The 22,263-nt window shown below is 39.5% G+C and overlaps 1 protein-coding gene across 3 annotated transcripts in view; it reads right to left on the bottom strand.

Annotated features, from left to right (window-relative positions):
* dag1 (dystroglycan 1) overlaps nucleotides 1-22,263 on the bottom strand; it is a 62,547-nt gene that overhangs the window by 18,069 nt on the left and 22,215 nt on the right. For all 3 annotated transcript variants that reach the window (XM_009296487.5, XM_005170544.6, NM_173274.1), the window contains 1 exon segment: nucleotides 282-797. In XM_009296487.5, the coding sequence (XP_009294762.2) occupies nucleotides 282-590 (309 nt within the window). In that variant the 5' untranslated portion in view covers nucleotides 591-797.

Raw genomic sequence — 22,263 nt, 5'->3', positions numbered from 1 at the left:
AAGGATGCAGACCACGTGTTTGCGAGTAGTATTGCGTTATTACAGGGACCAACATATTTTATGCTCCATCAGTCATAAGGAAAGCATAGAATAAGATTTGAACAGTGCTTGGGGCAAAGTCACGTCTTTTTTTTTTTTGCACTGACTGAGTACACTGGCTGGGGAGTGTTGATGTGATGCTATCTGATATACCGGGGACGATCCGCTGAGCACCGAGGGGACAAATTTGTTTGCATACATTTGCAATGCATTTTAAGCTTTGAAGGAACTGCCTCTCTCACCTTTACTATGCTCCCGGAGTCCTTCGCTTTGATGGGCACCTGCAATCGAAACACCCTGCCCACCACCGCAGAGGAGTCTGGGAATCCGCTAGGCTGTGACACTGCTTCCGCCTCCCGGATGTCCGAAAGCACGGCAGAGTGCATAGACGCCTCCAACTTTACATCTCCTAGAACCTCCATCTGATCCCAGGAAGCCCGGACGTCCGTTACTGTCAGCGCCAAAGCCATCAGCAGCACCACAAGAGTCCTGTCCCACTGTCCCAGCATGGGGCGTCCCCCATCCCGGAACTCTCTGAGTTTATTGCGCATGCCTGCTTTTATTTTCCCTCGCTCGTACAAAAGAGGACGTCCAGTTGAGGGGGCAGCATGCACCCCGCTGGGGCCGAAAGAACTGATCCTCTTTTCAAAAGCTCAATCCTCTCCTTTTGTTCCCGGTGCCGGCCCCTTCTCCCTCCTTTTGTGAAAGTGCCCTCAGTAGTTCTGAAATCCCATAGTTAAGGGGGCTGCCTCGAAGACCTGCATTGAGAAAGAGAAATACAGGAATTTATTAACAAGCAGTTCATTAGAGAAAGGCGATAGTGACTTTTCTGACCGATGCACTTTATATAAATAAATGTCGATGTAAATGTTCTGAAATGGGTAAGAACATCAAGTCCAAATGAAAGCAACGTATGTTGTTGTTAATATTTAGGAGAACAATTAATTTGTGCTAGTTTATCCAATGGGAAAACAATAGGGCTGCATGATATTAGAGAAAAAAAATGATATTGCGATACATTTCTATTGTAATATGGAGGATAACGAATAGATCAGGGGGAATGGCTAAATTATGAATTTTATTATGAAGCATTGAGATGATTTTGTAAGATTGAATCTGCATAAAATATAATAAGCCAATCATGAGCATCGATAGAGCAAAGATAAAAATAAAATGTACAGTGCTAAATGGTTTTCTGGGAGCAGGTATGCAAACATAATTAATTTAAATTAACACTTAGTCTATATCATTTACATAAATACTTTTAAATCTTTCAAGTTGCAAACATAATTTATTTTGCCTGAATTTTTTAAACTGACTTGAAATTAGAGCTGGGTGGCACCGATAAACGATATTATATTGAATCGCGATAACATGTCACATTCACGCGGAGCATCAACGCTTCCCATTCCCTTTGAATGAGTGATATCTGGCATTGCCGAACTGCATTGTGGATCCGTCAGCGCTGCTTCAATGCCATTGCTTGCTGTAGAAACTGGGAACTTCTCATCTTTTCAAGTGCCAACAGAGGCGTCACCCAATCAGATCACTTAATTGCAAATACACCAGCTGAGACAGTACTCCATTGCGGACTAATTTCTGTGGCTGAAGCCCCAACTTCAGCACGCTCTTGTCAAGCGCACACTGAAGCCCCATGTGAATCAGGCGCAACAATGATAAGCTCTGGACTTTTTTACTCTATATTGCTCTAAACACAGCAAAAATGTGCACCAATGGGAATCTAAAAGTGTGTCAGAGATGCACCGAATTTTCAGCCACCAAAAATTATCAGCCGAAAATGTTACGCCATTGAATGGACCCTCTTATTTTTGTGGCTTCAGTCATTGTTTGAGTACTCCTTTAAATCTGGAAGCGTTGACAACTTATATCGAAATATACATCGTTATTATTCAATATGGAAAATTATTATGCAGATTGCATTTTTGACATATCGCCCAGCCCTACTTCAAATCCTCACATGCAACACATAAATAATTAGCTTTTTGCTAACTTTATGGTTAAACTTTTCAATGACTCCATAAATGAGTGTTTTCGACTGTGGCTCCTGGTCAACTATAATAGCAATTTAACATTGCAGACTCTGCGATGCGACTATTGTGGATGCGCATATAGCGATATCAATGACGAATTGATGTATTGTGAATGCCTAGTTTTCCTAGTTAGACCCATGTCCTACCACTTGCCTCCATCTTGACACCAGTTTGATGGATTTAGTCACAATATTCTTAAACATACTCGCTAACCGGAATTAAGCGCAACAAGAAAGCCCCGTCCAGTACTCAATATTCAATTTCAGTTTTAAATACATCAACGTATTGAAATAGAAGTCTCAGCAATTCATGGAGACTAAAATGGAGGACAAAACAACACTATTTCTTTCATGATACAGTTAAGGTTTACCTGACCCCTTCTTTGTAGGACAAATTCATTTTTTAAAGAAATTTTACAGTTTAAAAACCATATCCCAAAGACAAACTTGTTGACCTTACCAACTCCCTAGTTAATTCTTAAAATACCAGCCAATTAGGTTGCAACATTTCAAAAACTAACCAAGGCATATAATAAGTGACGTATCACGTCGGTGCCATAAATCACTTTCGGTTAATGGTATAAGCCAGATCTTTAGTCTATGCCAGCACTTATGTTTTGCACCACTTGCTTACCCACACGCACGCATACACAGGTGGATCAAGACTAATCTGATTACCATTCACAGCTTTCTCTCCCTTTTCTCCTCTCACACTGTGCCTTTCATTCGCTCTCTGCCTCATTCGTCACCGAACATGTCCCTGGAAAAAAACATCCTGCACTGGAAGAGTAACTCGCTCCGTGAGTGTCGAAAGAAATGGACGGAGACAGGGGGTCAGTCCATAGCGACCGACTGGTTCAAACACTTCAGAGGAATGCACACCATCTGAATTGTCCCATGGGGGGGGGAGCTCTACACTCTAGAGGTTTGTTATTCATGCAGGTCTTTCATTCAGAGAGGAAGACGAAAAAGCCTGCGGTGAAAAGAGGGATGGGTTTAGTGCAGGGTGGGCTGCAGATTTTATGCATTTGAAGAGGGAGCAGCTCCATACAATGCAGCTGATTTCCCCCGAGATCTGCTCTCGAGTCCTTGCGGCCAACCTATGAACGCGGAAAGCGGATGCAAGAGGGGTGGGGCGGTCTCTCACGCTCCCCGTGTTCAGCAGGGGTTCAAGAGGAGCTTCTTCAGAAGAAGACTCCCGAACAACAACACCGTGGGTCCAATTCACCCAGCTATCCCTCGGAGGTTCATTCTGAAAGCCAGCAGGAAACTTTACTCCTATAACCAAGTCCAAAAAAAAAAATAAACCGTCGTTTTCAAAGTCAGGTGTGTTTTGCTCGCTCAACCAGACGCCTACAAAACACAGTCTCTGAATGTTTAGAAAGACGCCAAATGAAAAATCAAAGACATATGGCTTGACAGAAAAACAGGAATGCTACGGAGAGCAATAACACGGCAATGTGGAGATGGAACATAAGGTGTGTTTGCAGGTTATGAGGAGGAATTTCAGAGACTGTTTAACAAAACAGAGGATTATTGCAAACAGCATGGATCATCAAATGGCTAACAATCTGCTGGGACGCTTCCTCTATAGATTTTCAAATAAAAATAAACTCGAATCAGATTGGGTCAGTTCAATAAGCTATTCATTTCAAGCCACCGCAGATTGAATTTAGTGCCTGTGCTTGATCCAGATGGTTTAAAACCATTTGGAAGGAGTCACGGAAACCCTTCTAACAGTAGTTGACTTGATAGTAACTTTTATTATGCAAGCGGGGAATTCATTGCCTGCACAGACCATCAAATAAATCTGCCAAATTGTTACTCAGGTTTTGCTAGAAGAAAAAAAAAAAAAAACAGTAGCACAGCTTGTCTGAACTCACTTTACTTTCCAGCAAGACATGTTGTGCAACCGCTCCTATTCACACAATCAATCCTCAGCCCAGTTTCTTTTTTGTCTTGTTAGACAGAAGTCATATTACACAAAATACAATTGAGACGAGAACACGTTTTCATATTGACATTAGAAGATTAAAGTGCTGCTGTTCCTGAATATGTTATCACAGCGACACCTGCACCCACAACTTCCTCCAGCAAGCTCAATCACACAAAAAAAAAAAACCTCACTCTTTAAACATTTCACACATCAGACTGCAATTTACCAAGCTGGTTTACAATACCTTTCAAACATGTGCCTATGATCCGGCTTTAAACTTGTTAAGTCGATCTTAGACTGTTGACTAAAAACCAAAACTCCACCTCCAGCTGAAAACCTTTTTACCTTTTGACAAGGATTTTTTTAAAGGCTTGGATTAGACATCTGCAGAATGCCTGAAGTCTTATCGCACATCACTGATGCTGACAGGTATGGCTGGAGGTACAGTCAGTAGCATGACCCTCTTCAGCTTTCCGCACTTTTCCACTACAGTCCCACCATTGAGCATTCACAAAGAGCCTGATGGAATTGGCAGGTACATGAAAGAACTTAAACCTCATCTCCGGTTACGGATAAAGACGCCCTTTCAGTTCGCAGGAATGGCGGGCTGCTCTCAAAAAGGTGGAAAAAAAGGGGCCTATCACAGCATTCCTCCCTTGATCAGCACGGCACAAGAAGCTGCATTGGTCGCAGGAACCCTGCCGCCAGGCTCACCGGCAGTCGAATCGGACTCTTTCAGCAGCCAAACGTGAAGTCTTTGAAATGGACCGTTCTGCTCTAAAGACAAAATGGAAATCATTTCATGCGTGGGAACAAAAAAAGTAAGGATCCCAACCAGTCCCTGCATGCCAGGACTACTACAGAGGCTCATTGTGTTGAAGGCCTGAAACAGTCCACTGGACACTCTGGGAGATTAGGATTTGACAAGGATGTATGTAGGTTGGGGGAGAGGGCAGGCAGTAATAGGTTTGCAGACAACAGTGCAGTTGGCAAAGAGGGAAGAGCGCCCTTTGCCCTGGTACCATGGTGACACCTCTTGTCCATCACCCCCCTGGGGGCCCACGCTATTGGACAAGCTTATAAAAGGCATTGAGTCACGCATTCCAGTTGGAGCAAGTCACCCCTGTTTACTTTTGGGAAAAAAATGATCTCAGGTGCCTTGCTGGATAAGCTCTTTTTACACCATCTTCTTTTATAAACCATACAAGATAGATCGAGTTAATGCATTTCTTTAAATGTCAAGAGAAAGACAACGGTTATTTATTGAATCCATTTCATTCATTTGCACCTGGATGGACTAGACCTGTATACCTTCATTCCCAACCCTCAGTGCAAATACAGGATTCACTGTTCATGCCGCAAAACAACATTTACCGAAGCTCACAGCTCTGAAATATAAATGCGCTGCTTGAGAGATCGAAGTATATGATATAAATAAACATTAGGCATTGAAAACACGATATACACAAATCGTGACAAAGTTTAAACCTGGCAAATACCGAAAACTCTATCAATATTCTACAATTAAAATGCTGCAAGCTGAGTACTGAGAATATGACCACAGGCAAGGTGATCTCAGACAGGGAATTTTATTCAAGCAAAGCAAACCTGCCTTCCTTAAACAAGCAGAGAGAGTAAACTGCCTTGGAGTAAACTGCCTTAAAAGTAATGTTGCCAGCTTGTTTGTTTTGCTGTGTGCCTTAAATTGTTGGCTATTCCGAATTTTAAAAAGGACTGGAACAGAATCTGTAAAGAAAGATGGGTACCAAGCACCTTCTTGTTCGGTTCATTTAAGTTATTAATTCTTTGCCTGGGAAGGAGGTAGGCATTAAATATTAGAGAGAGAGAGAGAGAGATAGAGAGAGGGAGAGGAGATGAGAAATTACATTAGAAGCCATCAGCAACAGCTCACTTAGGTCAATTCATACTGCATGTCTGTATTTTCCTCACTGGTGTTGGCAAGGCACTTGACGCCATGCCTTTAAATAGCTACCAACCGAAGGTACTGCCAAAACAGTAAAAACCTGCAAGGCTCTCACTGTCATAGCATTAGTTCAGAGAGTCCCTGAGCAGTACCCTGAAGTCGTTCCCATTATAGTGAGGTATGCACCCTCAGCAGGGTCAGGGGTTATAACCACACTCCTCATTTGGCGAGTGAGTAACCGAGAGTGGGCCTCTCCCTGAAGAGACTGACTGCAGTGATTAATGACTCCGATACGGTGCCATCAATAGCATGCTGTATGCGTGAGCAGTCAGCCTGGATGTCCGCAGCCCCTGGAATACCTCCAGGAGCCAATCAGAACGCTTGCTTTTGCCTAAGCCCCGGTCAGCTCAAAGCTGACCTTCTCCACTTCGCACTGTACTCCTTCCCCACCCAGCACTGACATAGCTGAGCCTTCTATTAATGGCAACTGCAGGGCATGAGGAAAAGAAGATAGAGGCTGGCTAAATAAGTCATTCGCGACTAGAAAAGCAAACTGGCCCTGGTAATAGGATGGAAGTCGCCAATGGAGCCCAGACTCAGACCAGTTAACATGAGCTAATGATAGAAATAGAAATAATTCATGCCTTCATATTAGTTACTGAAAAGACTGATGAAATGTTTACCTTTTTTAAAAACAATGCTCCGAGATCTTACATGTTTAGTAATTAGCAGATAATGAAAATGTTATAGTGGTCTGAAAAACCCAATGTAATTTCAAAGTTTGATCCCTTGACAATAGAAAAGATATCTGAAAACCACTAGGCCATAGCTTTAGAAACACATTTTATTCTAAAATTACTAGTTTATAAACATATAATATAAGGGTGCTTACAAATTAATGTTTAATATGTTTATAAAGGTTGGAGAAAGAGGTATAAAATCAAATAGGAAAACTACTGTGTGCAACTAAATGAAAATTTTGTTGGATAAAACTAAATAAAAGGGATAATTTAGGGACGCAACTACAAGAAGGGGATGCAACTAAGGCCTTGTTTACACTGTCAGGTCTTTCAATTCAGATTTGTTGCCTATATCTGATTTTTTTGCCTGTCTGTTTAAACCATGGGTGTCCAAACTCAGTCCAGGAGGGCTAGTGTCCTGAAGAGTCTAGTTTCAATCATTGGTTCGCATCTGTAAAAGCATTGCAGCTTGTGTCTATGATTATTATATGGTGTCTTACACCATTCTGAAGAATTTCTGGGTACGAGAGATATCAGGTCTGCTGGAAGCTAATTGTGGCAACTGACCACCATGTTTCCTCTGTTGTTGATGTTTACCACATCTGCGTCTCCACACAGGCTCTTTCTTCTACGTCATTAAACCGCCGAGAAGGACCAAATTGTCGCAAGTTTAACGACGTACAAAACGGAATGCCTCAATAAATATGATCTGCCTAAATATGATCACATTGTCACATATCTGATTTATTTCAACATATGAAGGAGGCCTGAAACCGATCTCTGAATATCTGACTGCATGCGTTTTGTGTGTGTGTGTTTACACCAGGGTTGTTCACACTCGGTCCTGGAGGGCCGGTGTCCTGGAGAGTTTAGCTCCAACCCTAATCAAACACACTTGAACATGCTAATTAAGCTCTTACTAGGTATACTAGAAACTTCCAGGCAGGTGTGTTGAAGCAAGTTGGAACTAAGTTCAGCAGGACACCGGCCCTCCAGGACCGAGTTTGGACACCCCTGATCTGTGTCACTTACTACCAAACAATCGGAATTAAGTCACATTTAACTGGCAGTGTAAACAGGTACTAAATAATCCACTAAATTGAAGCAGGGATCCATTTAGTGACAAACTAAATGAACATACTGGGCTAAAAACGAAACTGAAAATTCTGGCCACACTTGACTGACAACCAAAACTGCTTGTAATAATTATTAACTCATGTCATTCAAGATTTAACTCCTTAACTTCCTGACAAAAAAAGCCAAGTAAAATAAGCTAGCAAAATCAGGACACTGATTTGACAGTAAACAAGTCGAGATGCACTCTGTTTGCCTCAGAGTAGCAATGACAGCACAGTTGCGCTATATTGCCAGAAGCAGGATTGAAATGCCTTGTCAATCCATTATTTGAGTGGACTTTCCAGTGAGCATGTCTGGTTCATGCTTGGAAAAGTTTGCGCATATTCTGTTACTGAATCCGTACAGGGAAATATTGAGCTATTTTGAACTTGGTGTGGTGCATGGTGCAACAAAATTAATAGATTTTAGCATAACCATATTGTCGGATTATATTTTTGGCCTCCAAGGTCACTGGCTTTGAGTCTCGGTTCAAGTTTGCATGTTCTCCCCATGTTTGTGTGCGTTTCCTCCGGGTGCTCAGGTTTCCCCCACAGTCCAAACACATGTGCTTTAGGGGAATTCAATAAACTAAGTTGGCTGTAGTGTATGTGTGAATAATTGTGTATGGATGTTCCCCAGTACTGGGTTGCAGATAAAAAGTGCATTGGCTAAATAAAACATATGCTGGATAAGTTGGCGGCTCATTCCACTGTGGTGACCCCAGATCAATAAAGGGACTAAGCCGAAGGAAAATGAATTGAATGAATGAATTTTGGGAACCAAAGATTTAACGCATCACCTAATCCATAGTAAAATTCAGAACTTCAAGCACCATGATGACATATTGTGCTTTTGTTTCTGTGTTCTTGTAACCCAACACCCCTGAAAAGGAAATCAATGAATTTTCTGATGCACAGTAAACTGTAGTGTGTATGCACACCAAGACCAGCAGCCATATTGTGTCCCTTAACAATTCAATTTATTAGATGCATGAGTGAGCCTTTGAGATGCACAACGGGAAAGAACAGTATGTGGGGAATCCATATTAAACAAAACATAAGTAAAGCCATCAGCAGGCCTACTGCAACCGGGGGTGGACCATCACACCCAGAGTCCTTTCAAAAGGAAAATGCCCTTGCAAACACACAGGTCCAAACATGAACGTAGAGCAAACATGAACCGGGCGACCCGTCAGCATCCCGATACTTGAGAAAAGGGTGTGGAAAGCATATTGACCCCACATGCATGCCTTCAACAATGGGGGACTTTAGTCCCTCTGGCTTATTACCGTGACTCTATCTCGAGTTTCAACGCCCACCTGTAGGCCACTGCAAAATATGTTTTTAAAAACCAAGCTCTTAAACGGATTATGTCGCAATTATGTACACCCCAGCTTTCCCTTATCGCATTAATAAACGATGAATGCATTAGAAGCAGCGTAAACAAAGCTATCGGATAATAGCGGCGTGCAGAAATGACGTAACTTGATTTTTCTGCTCGTATCCTGCATGGAAAGCAGCATTGGATGCCTCTGTGCTTTAGGATATGTTAAAAAAAAAAAAAAAGAGTGAGGGTACCGGTGCTGTACACCTCTCTAATGCGTTTTTAATTTGATGACGAGCTAAAGTGAATCGTGAAAAACAATTTAGGGAATTGCGCTGCTTTCCCAAACGAGAAGGAACGCATGTTCACTTTGATTAAAACTCGGTAAAGTCAGTCGTCAGCTATTTCTCTCAGATGGCAGTGCGCTTTGTGAAGAGTCAGGCTGTGCTCGGTTTTAGAGCTTCCTTGGATGCATGTAATTATGTGACAGCAACAAAACAATTACGAGATTACAAAAAAAAAAAAAAAGGTCGTACTCGTTAAATCTTCAGGATGTGTAGGTAGCAGGATAATGTCTTTTCAGAAGAAAGCACTACTTGCTTTGAAGACCAAAGCACATTGCCTACTGCCTAGTGTAAAACACTATAAATAAATGTGGGAAAAAAAAACACCCACTGTACTTGAAGATACAATTTCCTCAGACAATGTGACAGCCTACATCCAGACTACAGTGTGCATTCTTTTAAATTTAATAGTCAGTTGTTTGATTGATTCGATTAATGAATGGCCTTGGGTGAGTCACGCAGTCGTTTTGAGGCAGAACTTTAAACACTATGCTTAAATCTTCTTAATAAACTCTGGTTAGGACATTTAGTGCGGCTGGCACGAGAATGCCAACCTTATGTATGCTTTTGAATTTAGGAAGTAAGTGAAACCTGCTATTTTGAAAAAGAAAATCAGGATGTCTATAGGAGCCCTTTGTAATTATGTCCAACTACAAAGATGCTTCTACGTTGAGCACTTAAAACATGAGCCTTGAGAAAGTAACCATTCTGTAGAATTCCCAATAAGAAGAGTAAAGTATGGAGAGTGCTCTGGGATCAACTGGGTTGCTTCTCCATTGGGTGCGTTTAAGGTCCTACTCACACTATGCTATCCGAACCGTGCCCAGGCCCGTTTCCTGGATCGTTTAAAAAGTGTGAGTGCTCTGAATCAGGATCAGACACAATTCACTTGGCCGGCCCTGGCCCGGTTAGAAGGGGTGTGCCTGAGCTCGGTTCACTTGGGCTTTGGCGCGGTACGCTTGTAGTGTGAGTGCAAAACGCATCTAAGCCCAAAACTGAAGATGAGACGTGACTTTAAGGGACTGTTTGATATGGATTAATTAATCATTCGCACTGTTCAATGAACGTAAACTGTTGTAGATTAGTTAAGACGCAAACTACTTACTGCATCACAGATATACCTTTAGCAAACCTCCTAATTCCTGCAGCACGAGGACTTGTTTAAGAGGATTGTTTAAGAGCGTCAAAAGTGGCTGATCTGTTCGGTGAAATATTTGACTGCGTCCCGAACGACTTAAACGATATAACTGAAGAAATCTCCACTGTGCTGAGCGAGAGCGCTTACTGAACACCGCATCATCGATGATGTAAGCCCAGGCCCGAAAGTAATGCGAGTGCGGGCCGTCGGGGGAGATGGCAGGGGGGACAAGCGTGCTTTGGCTCACTTCAAGGCAACTGTATATAGTGCGAGTACGCCCTAAGCAAGGGGTGCCCAAACTAAGTCCTGGAGGGCCGGTGTCCTGCATATTTAGGTTCCAACCCCAATTAAACGCACCTGGATTTACTAATCAAGCTCTTTCTAGGTATACAAAAACTTCCAGGCAAGTGTGAAGGAAGTTGGAGCTAAACTATGCAGGACACTGGACCAAGTTTGTGCACCCCTGGTTTAAGCGGAAGGTAAAATTCTTGTTAAAGACCCCACCAAATTTGCTTCATTCAATGAAAAAAATCAGGTTCTCTATTGGAGCCCTTTGTAATCTTGTCTAACTACAAAGATGTTTCTCTGTTGAGCACTTAAAACATGAGCTTTGAGAAAATATCCACTCTGTAGAATTGTTAATAAGTAGTGTAAACTTTAGAGATTTCTCTGGGATCAACTAGGGTTGTTTCTCCGGGATCAACTAGGGTTGTTTCTCCATTGGGTGTCTTTAAGCAAGGGGTGCCCAGACTCAGTCCTAACGGACTGGTGTCCTGCATAGTTTAGTTCCAACCCCAATTAAACACACTTGAATTAATCAATCAAGCTCTTTCTAGGTATACAAAAACTTCCAGGTAGGCGTGTTGAAGGAACTTGTAGCAAACCTATGCAGGACACCGGTCCTCCAGGACCAAGTATTGGCACCCCTGGTTTAAGCAGAAGGTCATATTCTTGTTAAAGACCCCCACTAAATTTGCTTCTCTGTTGTAATCATGTCTAACTACAAAGATGTTTCTACGTTAAGCACTTAAAACATGAGTCTTGAGAAAATAGCCACTCTGTAAAATTCCCAAAAAGTAGCATAAACTATGAAGATTTTTCTGGGATCAACTAGGGTTGCTTCTCCTTTGGGTGTGTTTTATCTGAAGGTCAGATTCTTGTAAAAGTCCCCCACCAAATGTGCTTCTTTGAATGAAAAACTGAGGCTTTCAAATTGAGCCCTTTGTAATCTTTTCTAACTACAAAGTTGTTTCTATGTTGCGTACTTAACGCATGAGCCTTGAGAAAGTAACCACTCGGTAGAATTCCCAATAAGTGTAAACTATGGAGAGTCAAATAGGGTCGCTTCTCCATTGGGTGTGTTTTAGCGAAAGACCAGATTCCTGCTAAAGACCCCCACCAAATTTCAGAAAGACTTGAGCAGACAGACAATTGAGGCCAGTTGGTAGAGAATACCAGTGACAGCTGGGAACCCCCAGGCTCTTAACATGTACCAGGATGCCATCCTGACCCAAAAACACTCCAGAGATGCACCCAACTGCTCGAAGACAGCCCTTTCAATTGCTGGCACAGTTTGTGGCTGCAGGAATTGATTTCATGACCCCCCTACAATGGTAGTTACATATTTCATTGACATATTTAAATAAACTAAAACAAGTTGATAAGTAAAGAATAGATAAAAGCATGAATGATAATTTTGCTGCAACAGTGCTTCATTAGATTACTAAAAGAATGTTGCATACTAGTTTTTACATGAATTCTGGAGGACTAATACTTTCCTGAAGGACTGCCAAGACCTGCTGGTTGGAACTTAAGCAGCTTTATGGACATCATACGAAAAGAAAAACATTTTGGGGGGGTAGAACAGATTACATAGGCATTTATATAGCATTTATTTTAGAACAAAGTTAACTATTCAACCATTTAGCTACATCAAGACCAAGAATGTGTATTGTGAAATTAAAATAGGCTATTGGTTAGTTTGTGTTTACTGCAAGCTGACAAGCCTTGGAATTAGAGCTGCACAATTAATCGTAAATAGATCGCAATCTCGATTCGACCCCCTAGACGATCTTAATCCAGCATTTGTACGATTCTGTCAATCATATTTTTAAGTTCAGGAGAGAAGCAATGGTGGCCGTTAAAGTCTTCACATTGTTTTACATGCGTTGTTCAGGAACGTGGACACCTCCAAATGAAGTTGAAAGAGTTGCATGCTTTATCTTTAAGATATAATTCACCTCAAAAATGTAATTTCTGTCTTCATGTAATGTATTTGCACCCGCAAAATCACACGTGACGTAAGCTGACCATTAGCTGTTACCACAGAGAGGGCGAATGCGCGCACACAGTGTTGCTAGATGTAGCTGACTGATTCCAGCCCAAAAAGTATCCAAAACCCGCCGAAATGCAAGAAAACCCACCCAGTCTTCTGTATTCACGAAAATCATGTCAGTGACAGACTTTAAGCAGAAAATTACAGATTGTAAGCGTATATCTCAAACACAATAATTCAACATTAGAATTATCATCAGCATTAATGACCAGGACAAATCTAAAGTCTGTTCAAGTCCACCATTCCAAGTCTATATGAAATTTAGCATTTCAACCAAAAGTACAGCTATACAAAGCCTATTGCTGTTTTACCACATGTTTGAGAATAACAATAATAATAATAGCCCACTCATATTAACCTTTATTATATATCCACAGAATCGTGAAAAAATCGTGATCTTTATTTTAAGCAAAAAAAAAATAAATGTGATTCTCATTTTTGCCAGAATCGTGCAGCTCTACTTGGAATTATAAGGTTCTATCTGCGTTCTTAATGATTTTGAGACATTGAGCTTTAACGTTTTTGCAATCCACATAGCAAACAGTAACATTTGGTTTCCCATACATCCCATAATTGTCATTTATTAAGATTATGTCAATAACTCAAGCGTGACAAAAATGTCCGTGACAAAAATTCTAAAGTGACGATATGGTAAAACAACACTAATAATATTAGGCCTATGTGTAGTTCTACAGTTGCTTAAAAAGCTAATTTTGTACAGTCATTATGGTGGACTTGAACAGACTTTCAATATTCACAGTAAAATGATGACATCAGAATACGACTATTCATAATTAGAAAGTTGAATTATTATGTTTGAGACGTGCTTGTCATCTGTCATTGTCAGCATTATAAGACCATTTGTTTTCACTGGTCACTGGTTGTTTTCACTGGTTTTCACTTCCAAGTGCGGCTCATGGCTGCCGTCACTGCGATTAAAAAAAACACACGTCGGCGCCAATAGCCTAGTGGTTAGGTGCGCTGACATATAGCACCATGGTGCTCACGGCGACCCGAGATTGATTCCCGGCTTAAGGTCCTTTGCCAACCCTTTCCCTCTTTCTGCTACCAATACTTTCCTGTCTGCAACATCTACTGTCCCTTCCAAATAAAGGTGACAACCACCCTAAAAAAATTATTATTAAAAAACACACACACACATGTGCAAATCATTCTTTCAGAACTTTATTACCTGTTATTCACAGCCTACGCAGGTTCTGTTCACTAAAGTAGCCATCATTGGTGTGCACCCACGCACGTTCTCTGCAGTAAACAAACAGCCTCGTGGTCAGCTCACATATGATTTTGCGGCAGCGAAAACATTACATGAAGATAGAAATTTAATTTCTGAGTGAATTATATCTTAAAAATACATTATGTGACACTTTTAACGCCATTGGAAGGTGTTTATGTTCCTGTGAAGACTTGTGCGACCACTAGAGCTGCACGATTCTGGCTAAAATGAGAATCGTGATTTTTTTGCTTAAAATAAAGATCACGATTTTCTCACGATTCTGTAGATGTAAAATAAAGGTATGGTAAAAACAAACATATGGCACAAATCGATAATATTATGTGTAGGTCTACTGGTTTCTATAAATAATTCCATTCTACTTATAATAATTCTGATGTTGGTTTGAGATAAATGCTTGCAATCTGTCATATTAGACAATTTTATTCACTGGTAAAATCAGACATTTGCCATTATCAGATTATATTCAACAATATATAGGCTAGAGTAGAAATACTGACATTGTAAACATTTATTTTCATGCACAACTGTGGGTTCGCTATGAAAGAAAAAACAAATCAAATGCTTCTAAAATGCGATATGATCATTTAAATGAAGTGCACACTTTCGGTTTCATTTTGACTGCTAAGTGCTTGTTCATACTTCGCGCGCGGCTCCCAAACGATCACTCTGTGCCACAAACTGAATATTATTTGCAACTGTATTACCTGTTACTCGCAACATATGCAGGTTCTGTTTACTACAGTAGACGCACACGCGTCTATCATTAGGTAGAGCGCGCGTGCTTCTCTTTGATAACCGCTCACAGTCAGCAGCTCATGCACGTGTGATTTACTGATCGTGAAAACATTATGTTAAGACAAAAATGACATTTTTAGGTGAATTATACCCAGGGCCAGACGGAATCTGCGGACGTTTTTTGCTATTTCTGCAGAGAATTTTGGTAAAAATCTGCGGAATTCTGCTGTATTATTTTGGGAGTATCCAGTGGAGTATCATAACTAAAACCTTAATATATTAAATAAAAAGTAACAAATTACTGAATAAAAACTGAATAAATTCATAATTTACACATTTACTCAAGTAAATAAATAGAATTAATAATGGGCTAAATATCTCCAGAAATCTGCTGAAAATCTGCGCACGCAGATTCTGTGTGGGCCTAATTATACCTTATAAATACAGTGTGTGACTCATTCAACATCATTTGGAGCTGTCAATGTCACTGAGCAACGTGTGTGTAACAATGAAAAGACTCGTGCAGCCGCCTTTTCTTCTCTTCTGAACTTGAAAATATGATTGACAGAATCGTAGAAATGCTGAATTAAGATCGTCTAGGTCATCGAATCGAGATTGCGATCTTTAAACGATTAATTGTGCAGCTCTAGCGACCACCTTTAAAGCTTCTCTCCTGAAAGATTAATTGGCTGAATGGTAGAAAAGTTAAATCAAGATTATGTGTAGGGTCAAATCGAGATCGTGATCTTTTTTTCGATTAATCGTGCAGCCCTAAAAAGTACTGGTCTCACTTGGCTTCTACAGGATCCCTACTAGAGATGTACTGCATTCTGGAAGATTGCTTGAATACTGATAGCCTATATAGTGAATAAACAGTAGATCTAACACTAGAGCATGGCACAAGCAACCTCAAGGACATGGGTTTGATTGCCAGAGAAAGCAACAACTGATAAATGGGAGTTGCTTTGGATAAAAGCGTCTGCCAAACGTATAAAACGCATGGCACACAGTCTATGGCCACCCAGACAAAAAGGTTATTATTGCTTAAAATCTTTTTATCAAAGAGAAAGTTGCAGGCAACAAACGCAGATACAGTACTTTCCACAAGGTCATACCAAAAAGAGCACCAGGAAAAAAGGCCTTATCAGCCCGACGATATAAAACAGATAAAAGTGCTCAGTGAATGATGAACCACAAGGTATAGGAGGACTAAATGACCTGCCCTAATGAATGGAAAATGGCAATATGCTAAACTGACCAAAAAAAGGGGAAAGATTCAATTAGATACAGCAGTAAAACCCTGTTCAGGGATGTAAAAGCCTGTGAATGATTCAGCTCTCATTTATGGATGGAGGAAACCCCAAAAACACACGCATATCCATATGACTTTATCAGCAGTGCAAATCTCATTCAGGTTTCAGAATATCATGGCCGTAAGCAGTAAGATGGCCAGATGGCCCTCCCTCACACACACACATACACACACACACTGGCCGTAACGCCGCTTGGCAGCGAAGGGAAGGAGTGAATCTGCAATATCTGTGAATGAGCTGCAAGGTCTGGAGGTGCTGGGCTGGAGCAGTGCGATGCTGGGACTGTCACATTCAGCAGACTGATACGGCCGGCCGGGGAGGCCAGGATGGCAGACGTGAGGGATATAGAGGGAGGAGGGGTGCGGGAGTTTGCTAATGTGCGAAAATGAAGGACAAATCACAAGGGAGTGATGATAGCATTCGGTGCCCACAACAATGAGCCTTTCTGTTCTCTTTTGAGTCCGTAAACAGGCTGCAGAGGGGGCTTGCTTCAAGTAAAAGTCTACTTTTGTTTTGGAAATAGGCCCACTTTAGAACTCCCCGAGAGTTAAACTGTAGAGTTTTAAACATTTTGTAATCCATTCAGCCGATCTCAGGGTCTGGTGGGAGGACTTTTAGCTTAGCTTAGCATAGATCATTGAATCAGATTAGACCGTTAGCATCTCAATAATAATAAGTTTCAATAATTTTTCTATTTAAAGCTCAACTCTTCTGTACTTCTGTTCAGTACTAGACCCAGAGATGGTGTGTTTTTGGGCAGCTTCCCATTTTTTAATCCATTCAGCTGATCTCAGGATCTGGCAGGAGCACTTTTAGCTTAGCATCAGTCATTGAATTGGATTAGACCATTAGCATCTCGATAAAAATAAGTTTCCATACATTTCCTATTAAAAGCTTGACTCTTCTACAGTTCTGTTCTGCAGTAGACCCAGTGATGGTGTGTTTATGGGCAGCTTCCTAATTTTTAATCCATTTAGCAAAACTCTGGGCCTAGCGGGAGCATTTTTAGCTTAGCTTAGCATAAATCATTAAATTAGATTAGACCATTAGCATCTTGATTATAATAAGTTTAGATAATTTTCCTTTTTAAAAGCTTGACTCCAAAGTTCTGTAGAAGACCCAGAGGTGGTGTGTTTATGGGCATCTTCCCATTTCTTAATCCATTCAGCCGATTTCGGGGACTGGTTGGAGCACTTTTAGCTTAGCATCAATCATTGAATCCGATTAGACCATTAGCAACTCAATAACAACAAGTTTTGATAATGTACCTATTTAAAGCTTGACTCTTCTATATTTCTGTTCTGTAGACCCAGAGATGCTGTGTTTATAGGCAGCTTCACATTTTTGAATCCATTCAGCCGATCTTAGGGTCTGGTAAGAGCACTTCTAGCATAGCTTAGCATAAATCATTCAATCAGAACAGACCATTAGCATCTTGCTTAAAAACAAATCCTATTTAAAGCTAGATTCTTCTGTAGTGACACCATGTAATAAAATGGACGGGAAATTAAAATTAGTTGCTATTTTCTAGACCAGGGGTGGCCAACCCTGTTCCTGGAGAGCCACCTTCCTGCAGATTTCAGTTGCTACCCATATCAAACACACCTGAACCAATTAATTAGGACCTGAACACAACGTGATAATTACAGACAGGTGTGTTTGATATTCGTTTGTTTGCATAATTGCAATGTTGAGAAATTTATTCCCCACAGTATCGAAAACGGTATCGAATATCAATATTTTTCAAGGTATCATATCGAAGTTATCGAAGTTGAAAGTTTCAGTATCGTGACAACACTACTACAACAGAGTCAAGCTTTAAATATGACAATAATTAAAATAACTTTTTAAAAATAATTAATCAAAGTAGCGGAATTTATTCCCCACAGTATCGAAAACGATATCAAATACCAATATTTGTAAAGTATCATATTAAATTCCAGTATTGTGACAACACTACTGCAGAAGAGTCCAGCTTTAAATAGGACAATTGTCAACACACTTCAAGATTTTTTCAGCAGCAAGATGCTAACGTCCTAATCCACAGGTGTCAAAAGTTCCAACCCTAATTTAACACACCTGATCAAACTAATTGACTCCTTCAGGCTTGTTTGAAACCTACAGGTAAGTGTGTTGAAGCAGGGTTGGAACTAAACTGTGCAGGGCTTCGGCCCTCCAGAAATTGAGTTTGACACCCCTGGTCTAATCTAATTCTATGATGTATGCTAAGCTAAGCAAAAAGTGTTCCCACCAAACCCAGATATCGGCTGAATTTATTTTAAAAAATGGTAAGACCCAACAGTTTACTCTAGAATACTTCTAGTATAAACTCATTTCCAAAAAAGGTGGAGTGTTCCTTTAACCACACAACAGAAACCTAATTCTTGTTTTTGGCATAATTGCAGTAAGTTGCAACCAAATGTGATCTCTTCAAAGAAGACCAATGTTTATTCAGACCAACGTTTATTCAGAACATTTAACAAGAATTTTGGACTTAAAGACTGGTGACGTATCCTGTATAAGTATTACATGGTTTTGTAATTATTTCCCTTTTTTATTTTATTTGCTTACTTGCAATATTGCGGAATTTGTTCCCCACAGTATCGAAAATCGTTATTTTTCAAGGTATCGTATCAAAGTTCCAGTATTGTGACAACACTACTACAAAAGTGTTTAGCTTTAAATATGTCAGTTTGTTTTCTTTTGAGGAAGATGCTAACTGTCTAATCTAATTCAGTGATATTTTCTAAGCTAAAAGTGTTCCTGCTAGAACCAGATATCGGCTGAATTGTTTCAAAAATGGTAAAACTCAACAGTTTAACTCTAGGATACTTCTAAAATGAGCCCATTTCCAAAAAAAAAGTGTTTCTTTAACCACACAACAGAAACCTGCTTCTTTAAGGGCATACTTGTGGTAAGTTCCAACCAAACACGACCTCTTCAAAGATGACCAATGTTTATTCAGACCAAACAGCAGTACAGTGCAATGCTAAGTACCTGGTGTTTCTTGCTGCACTTTGATGCCAAGAACTGATCAAAGCCTGTGTTTTCCAAACAGTAAAAAGACACAGTGTGGCGAAAACAGAAGGTAGTGCCCTCAACCCAAAACGGGGGCAACAGATGGCCTGAAAGACGTAACCGTTGACTTGTTTAACAGAGACACGACTGCTGAGTCTGTCGAAGATCAATGGCCTGCGTCAATAAACACCTCGCGGTAGACATCAACACAACCCAACGGTGTATTTAATGTAGATGCTGATAAACACGTGGCTTTGGGTTAGACAATAACACAAGCTCCCAAGGATATCTTCTGTTTGTTATGAAACCAGGAAGACTCTAACTGTACCCTGCGGACACGGACACAAAACAAGGCAAATCACTGATAACGCCGTGCCAAGAGATCTTTCCTATATATCTGTGATACTCGAGAAGACTGCATCAGTCGAGGATCTCAGCGCTCTCTTTTTTTTTCTGCTGTTGTTGTTGTTGTTGAGGAAAACATTTCCTGAAATATAAGCCACATAAATCAAACGCACTGAGATATTACAAAAACTCCAAGAAGCCGAATGTGAGCGAAAACTAAAAATAAATCGCATTGAGAGACTTTTTTTTTTTGGTTACAAACCCGCATGATCCTATTCCTTTAGCTGTATGCTTAAAGAGAAGCAATTCCAACTCTAAAAGAGGCTAAATCTATAGAAGATAACTAACCCACTGTAAAAAAAAAAAAAAAAAAAGACTTCTTTCTCTATACATGGAAGGCAACAGAGGACCACCACTAAATTGAAATCATAGCATTTCTGCATTGAAAAATAGGCTAAACGGCTTACAGACTCTGTGCAACATAATTTCCGTCTTAGTTGTGATATTGACTCTGGGGTTTAGTAACATTGTACTTTATAAATTTAAAACATTTCTGAGAATGTTCTGTTCATAATAAAGCATTTGAAAAGACTTTAGCAATGCCGGCAAAATGCTCGGAGACTGGCTGGGTTTGTGGAATATGTCAAAATGACATGTGATTGTGTTCGAATTTGCAAGCATTGTTTGCCACCTTAAAAGTATTTCTGGGGAGTAATATAACATGCTATATTCACAAGCTATACACCATCTAAAGTATTTTATGATTATTCATGGAGCTTTAATAAGCTAATATTAATTAAGAGTCTACATGGAATAGTCTATTTGTACTTATAAGATTAATTTGTCACACTGCAAAAACCATTTAAAATAACTAGCAGTGATTAAAATTTGTCTTTTTTTTTTTTTTGATGACCAAGACCCAGTGGTGCAGTCTTTACATATTTAAATAAATGTTAGACAATTTTACTAATTATATGAAAGCATTACACATTAAATATAAAAACATAGCATTTAATGTTAAAATAAGCAGCTAATGCATATAAATAATGTTGAAATGAAGAAAAATAAGCACTTTGTTCCGTTTGCTGAAAAATCCAAGAATCACTTGAAATAAAATCTTCTAATATTTTTATATCAGATGTTTGGGCAGTGAAAATCAGAATTTTGGCCTGACTAAGCTGACAGGAAATTAAAAAACAAACAAACAATGTTACAAGGAACTTCTGTAGACAGGCTAATTTTGCAATTAGCAGAGTCAAACAGTGGAGTTTTAGTATTTTTAAATCTCTTTGGGTCTAGCAGGAGCACTTTTAGCTTAGCATAGATCATTGAACCAGATTAGACCATTAGCATCTCGCTCAATTTTAAAATAATAAACACTTAAAAATCTCAGCCTACAAAACACTTTTCATTTTCCGTCAATCTTAATACACTATATAACTACAAAAAAAAAAAAAAAAAAAGAGAGATTTGAGCGAGATGCTAATGACCTAATCTGATTAAATGACTTATGCTAAGCTAAAACTGCTGTTTACCCATTTTAACTCTTGAAGACTTCAAAAATGGTCATATATTTACTAAAAAAAGTGGTATTTTCCACCAAGTCCTGACACCAAAGGACAATTTCAAAACATTTAAAACCAAAATAAAAGCAGGAAACATAAAAGGTTTCTTGGAAAAAATATTTAACAACGGCGGATGTTGAGAAATCTAAATAACCTTGAAAAAAAAAAAACATTAGCATCTCACTCAATTTTTTTTTTTTCAAAATGGTTTCAAAATTTTAGCCTAGAAAATACCAACTTTTAATTTTCCATCAGTCTTAGTATACTCTGTATCTACAAAAAAAAGACCACCAAGATGAGATATGAGAGAGATGCTAATTGTCTAATCCAATTCAATGGCTTATGCTAAGCTAAAACTGCTATTTAACTATTTTAACTCTAGAAGACTTGTAAAGTAAGCCTATACAAAAAATAAATAGTTTTACACCAAGTCCTGAAACAAAAAGGACAAATTCAAAACATTTAAAATTCAAAATAAAAGCTGGCAACATAAAAGGTTTCTTGGAAGAAATATTTAACAATGATGTAGAAATCTAAAAACATTGGACTAGATTCCTGACCAACAAAAACCCCATCAGAATCTTTCTTTATTTTTAAAAACAAAAAAGTTTACAAATTTATTTAGAGATGCTCAAGATTTAAGAGAGATGCTACTGGTCTAATCCAATTCAATGACTTATGCCAAGCTAAAACTATCATTTAAGCATTTTCACTCAAGGAGACTTGCAAAATGGGCATATTTACAAAATAAAGATGTAGTTTTTCACCAAGTCCTGATACCAAAGGACGAATTCAAAACATCTTAAACCACAATAAAAACCAGCAACACAAAAGGTTTTCTGGAAGAAGTATTTAACATGGGGTGATGTTGAAAAATCTAAAAAACCTGGACTAGTTCTTGACTGAAGAAAAAACCCATTAGCATCTCGCTCAATCTTTACAAAATAAAAGTTTCAAAATTTCAGCCATGAAAACAGCAACTTTTCATTTTACTGTCAATCTTAATACACTATGTAACTACAAAACAAATGTAAATAAAAATGAGATTTGAGCAAGATGCTAATGGTCTAATCCGATTTAATGACTT

This window comes from Danio rerio, chromosome 22 (assembly GCF_049306965.1).
Source record: "Danio rerio strain Tuebingen ecotype United States chromosome 22, GRCz12tu, whole genome shotgun sequence".
Classification (NCBI taxonomy): domain Eukaryota; kingdom Metazoa; phylum Chordata; class Actinopteri; order Cypriniformes; family Danionidae; genus Danio; species Danio rerio.
This window is presented reverse-complemented; position numbering and strand designations above follow the sequence as displayed.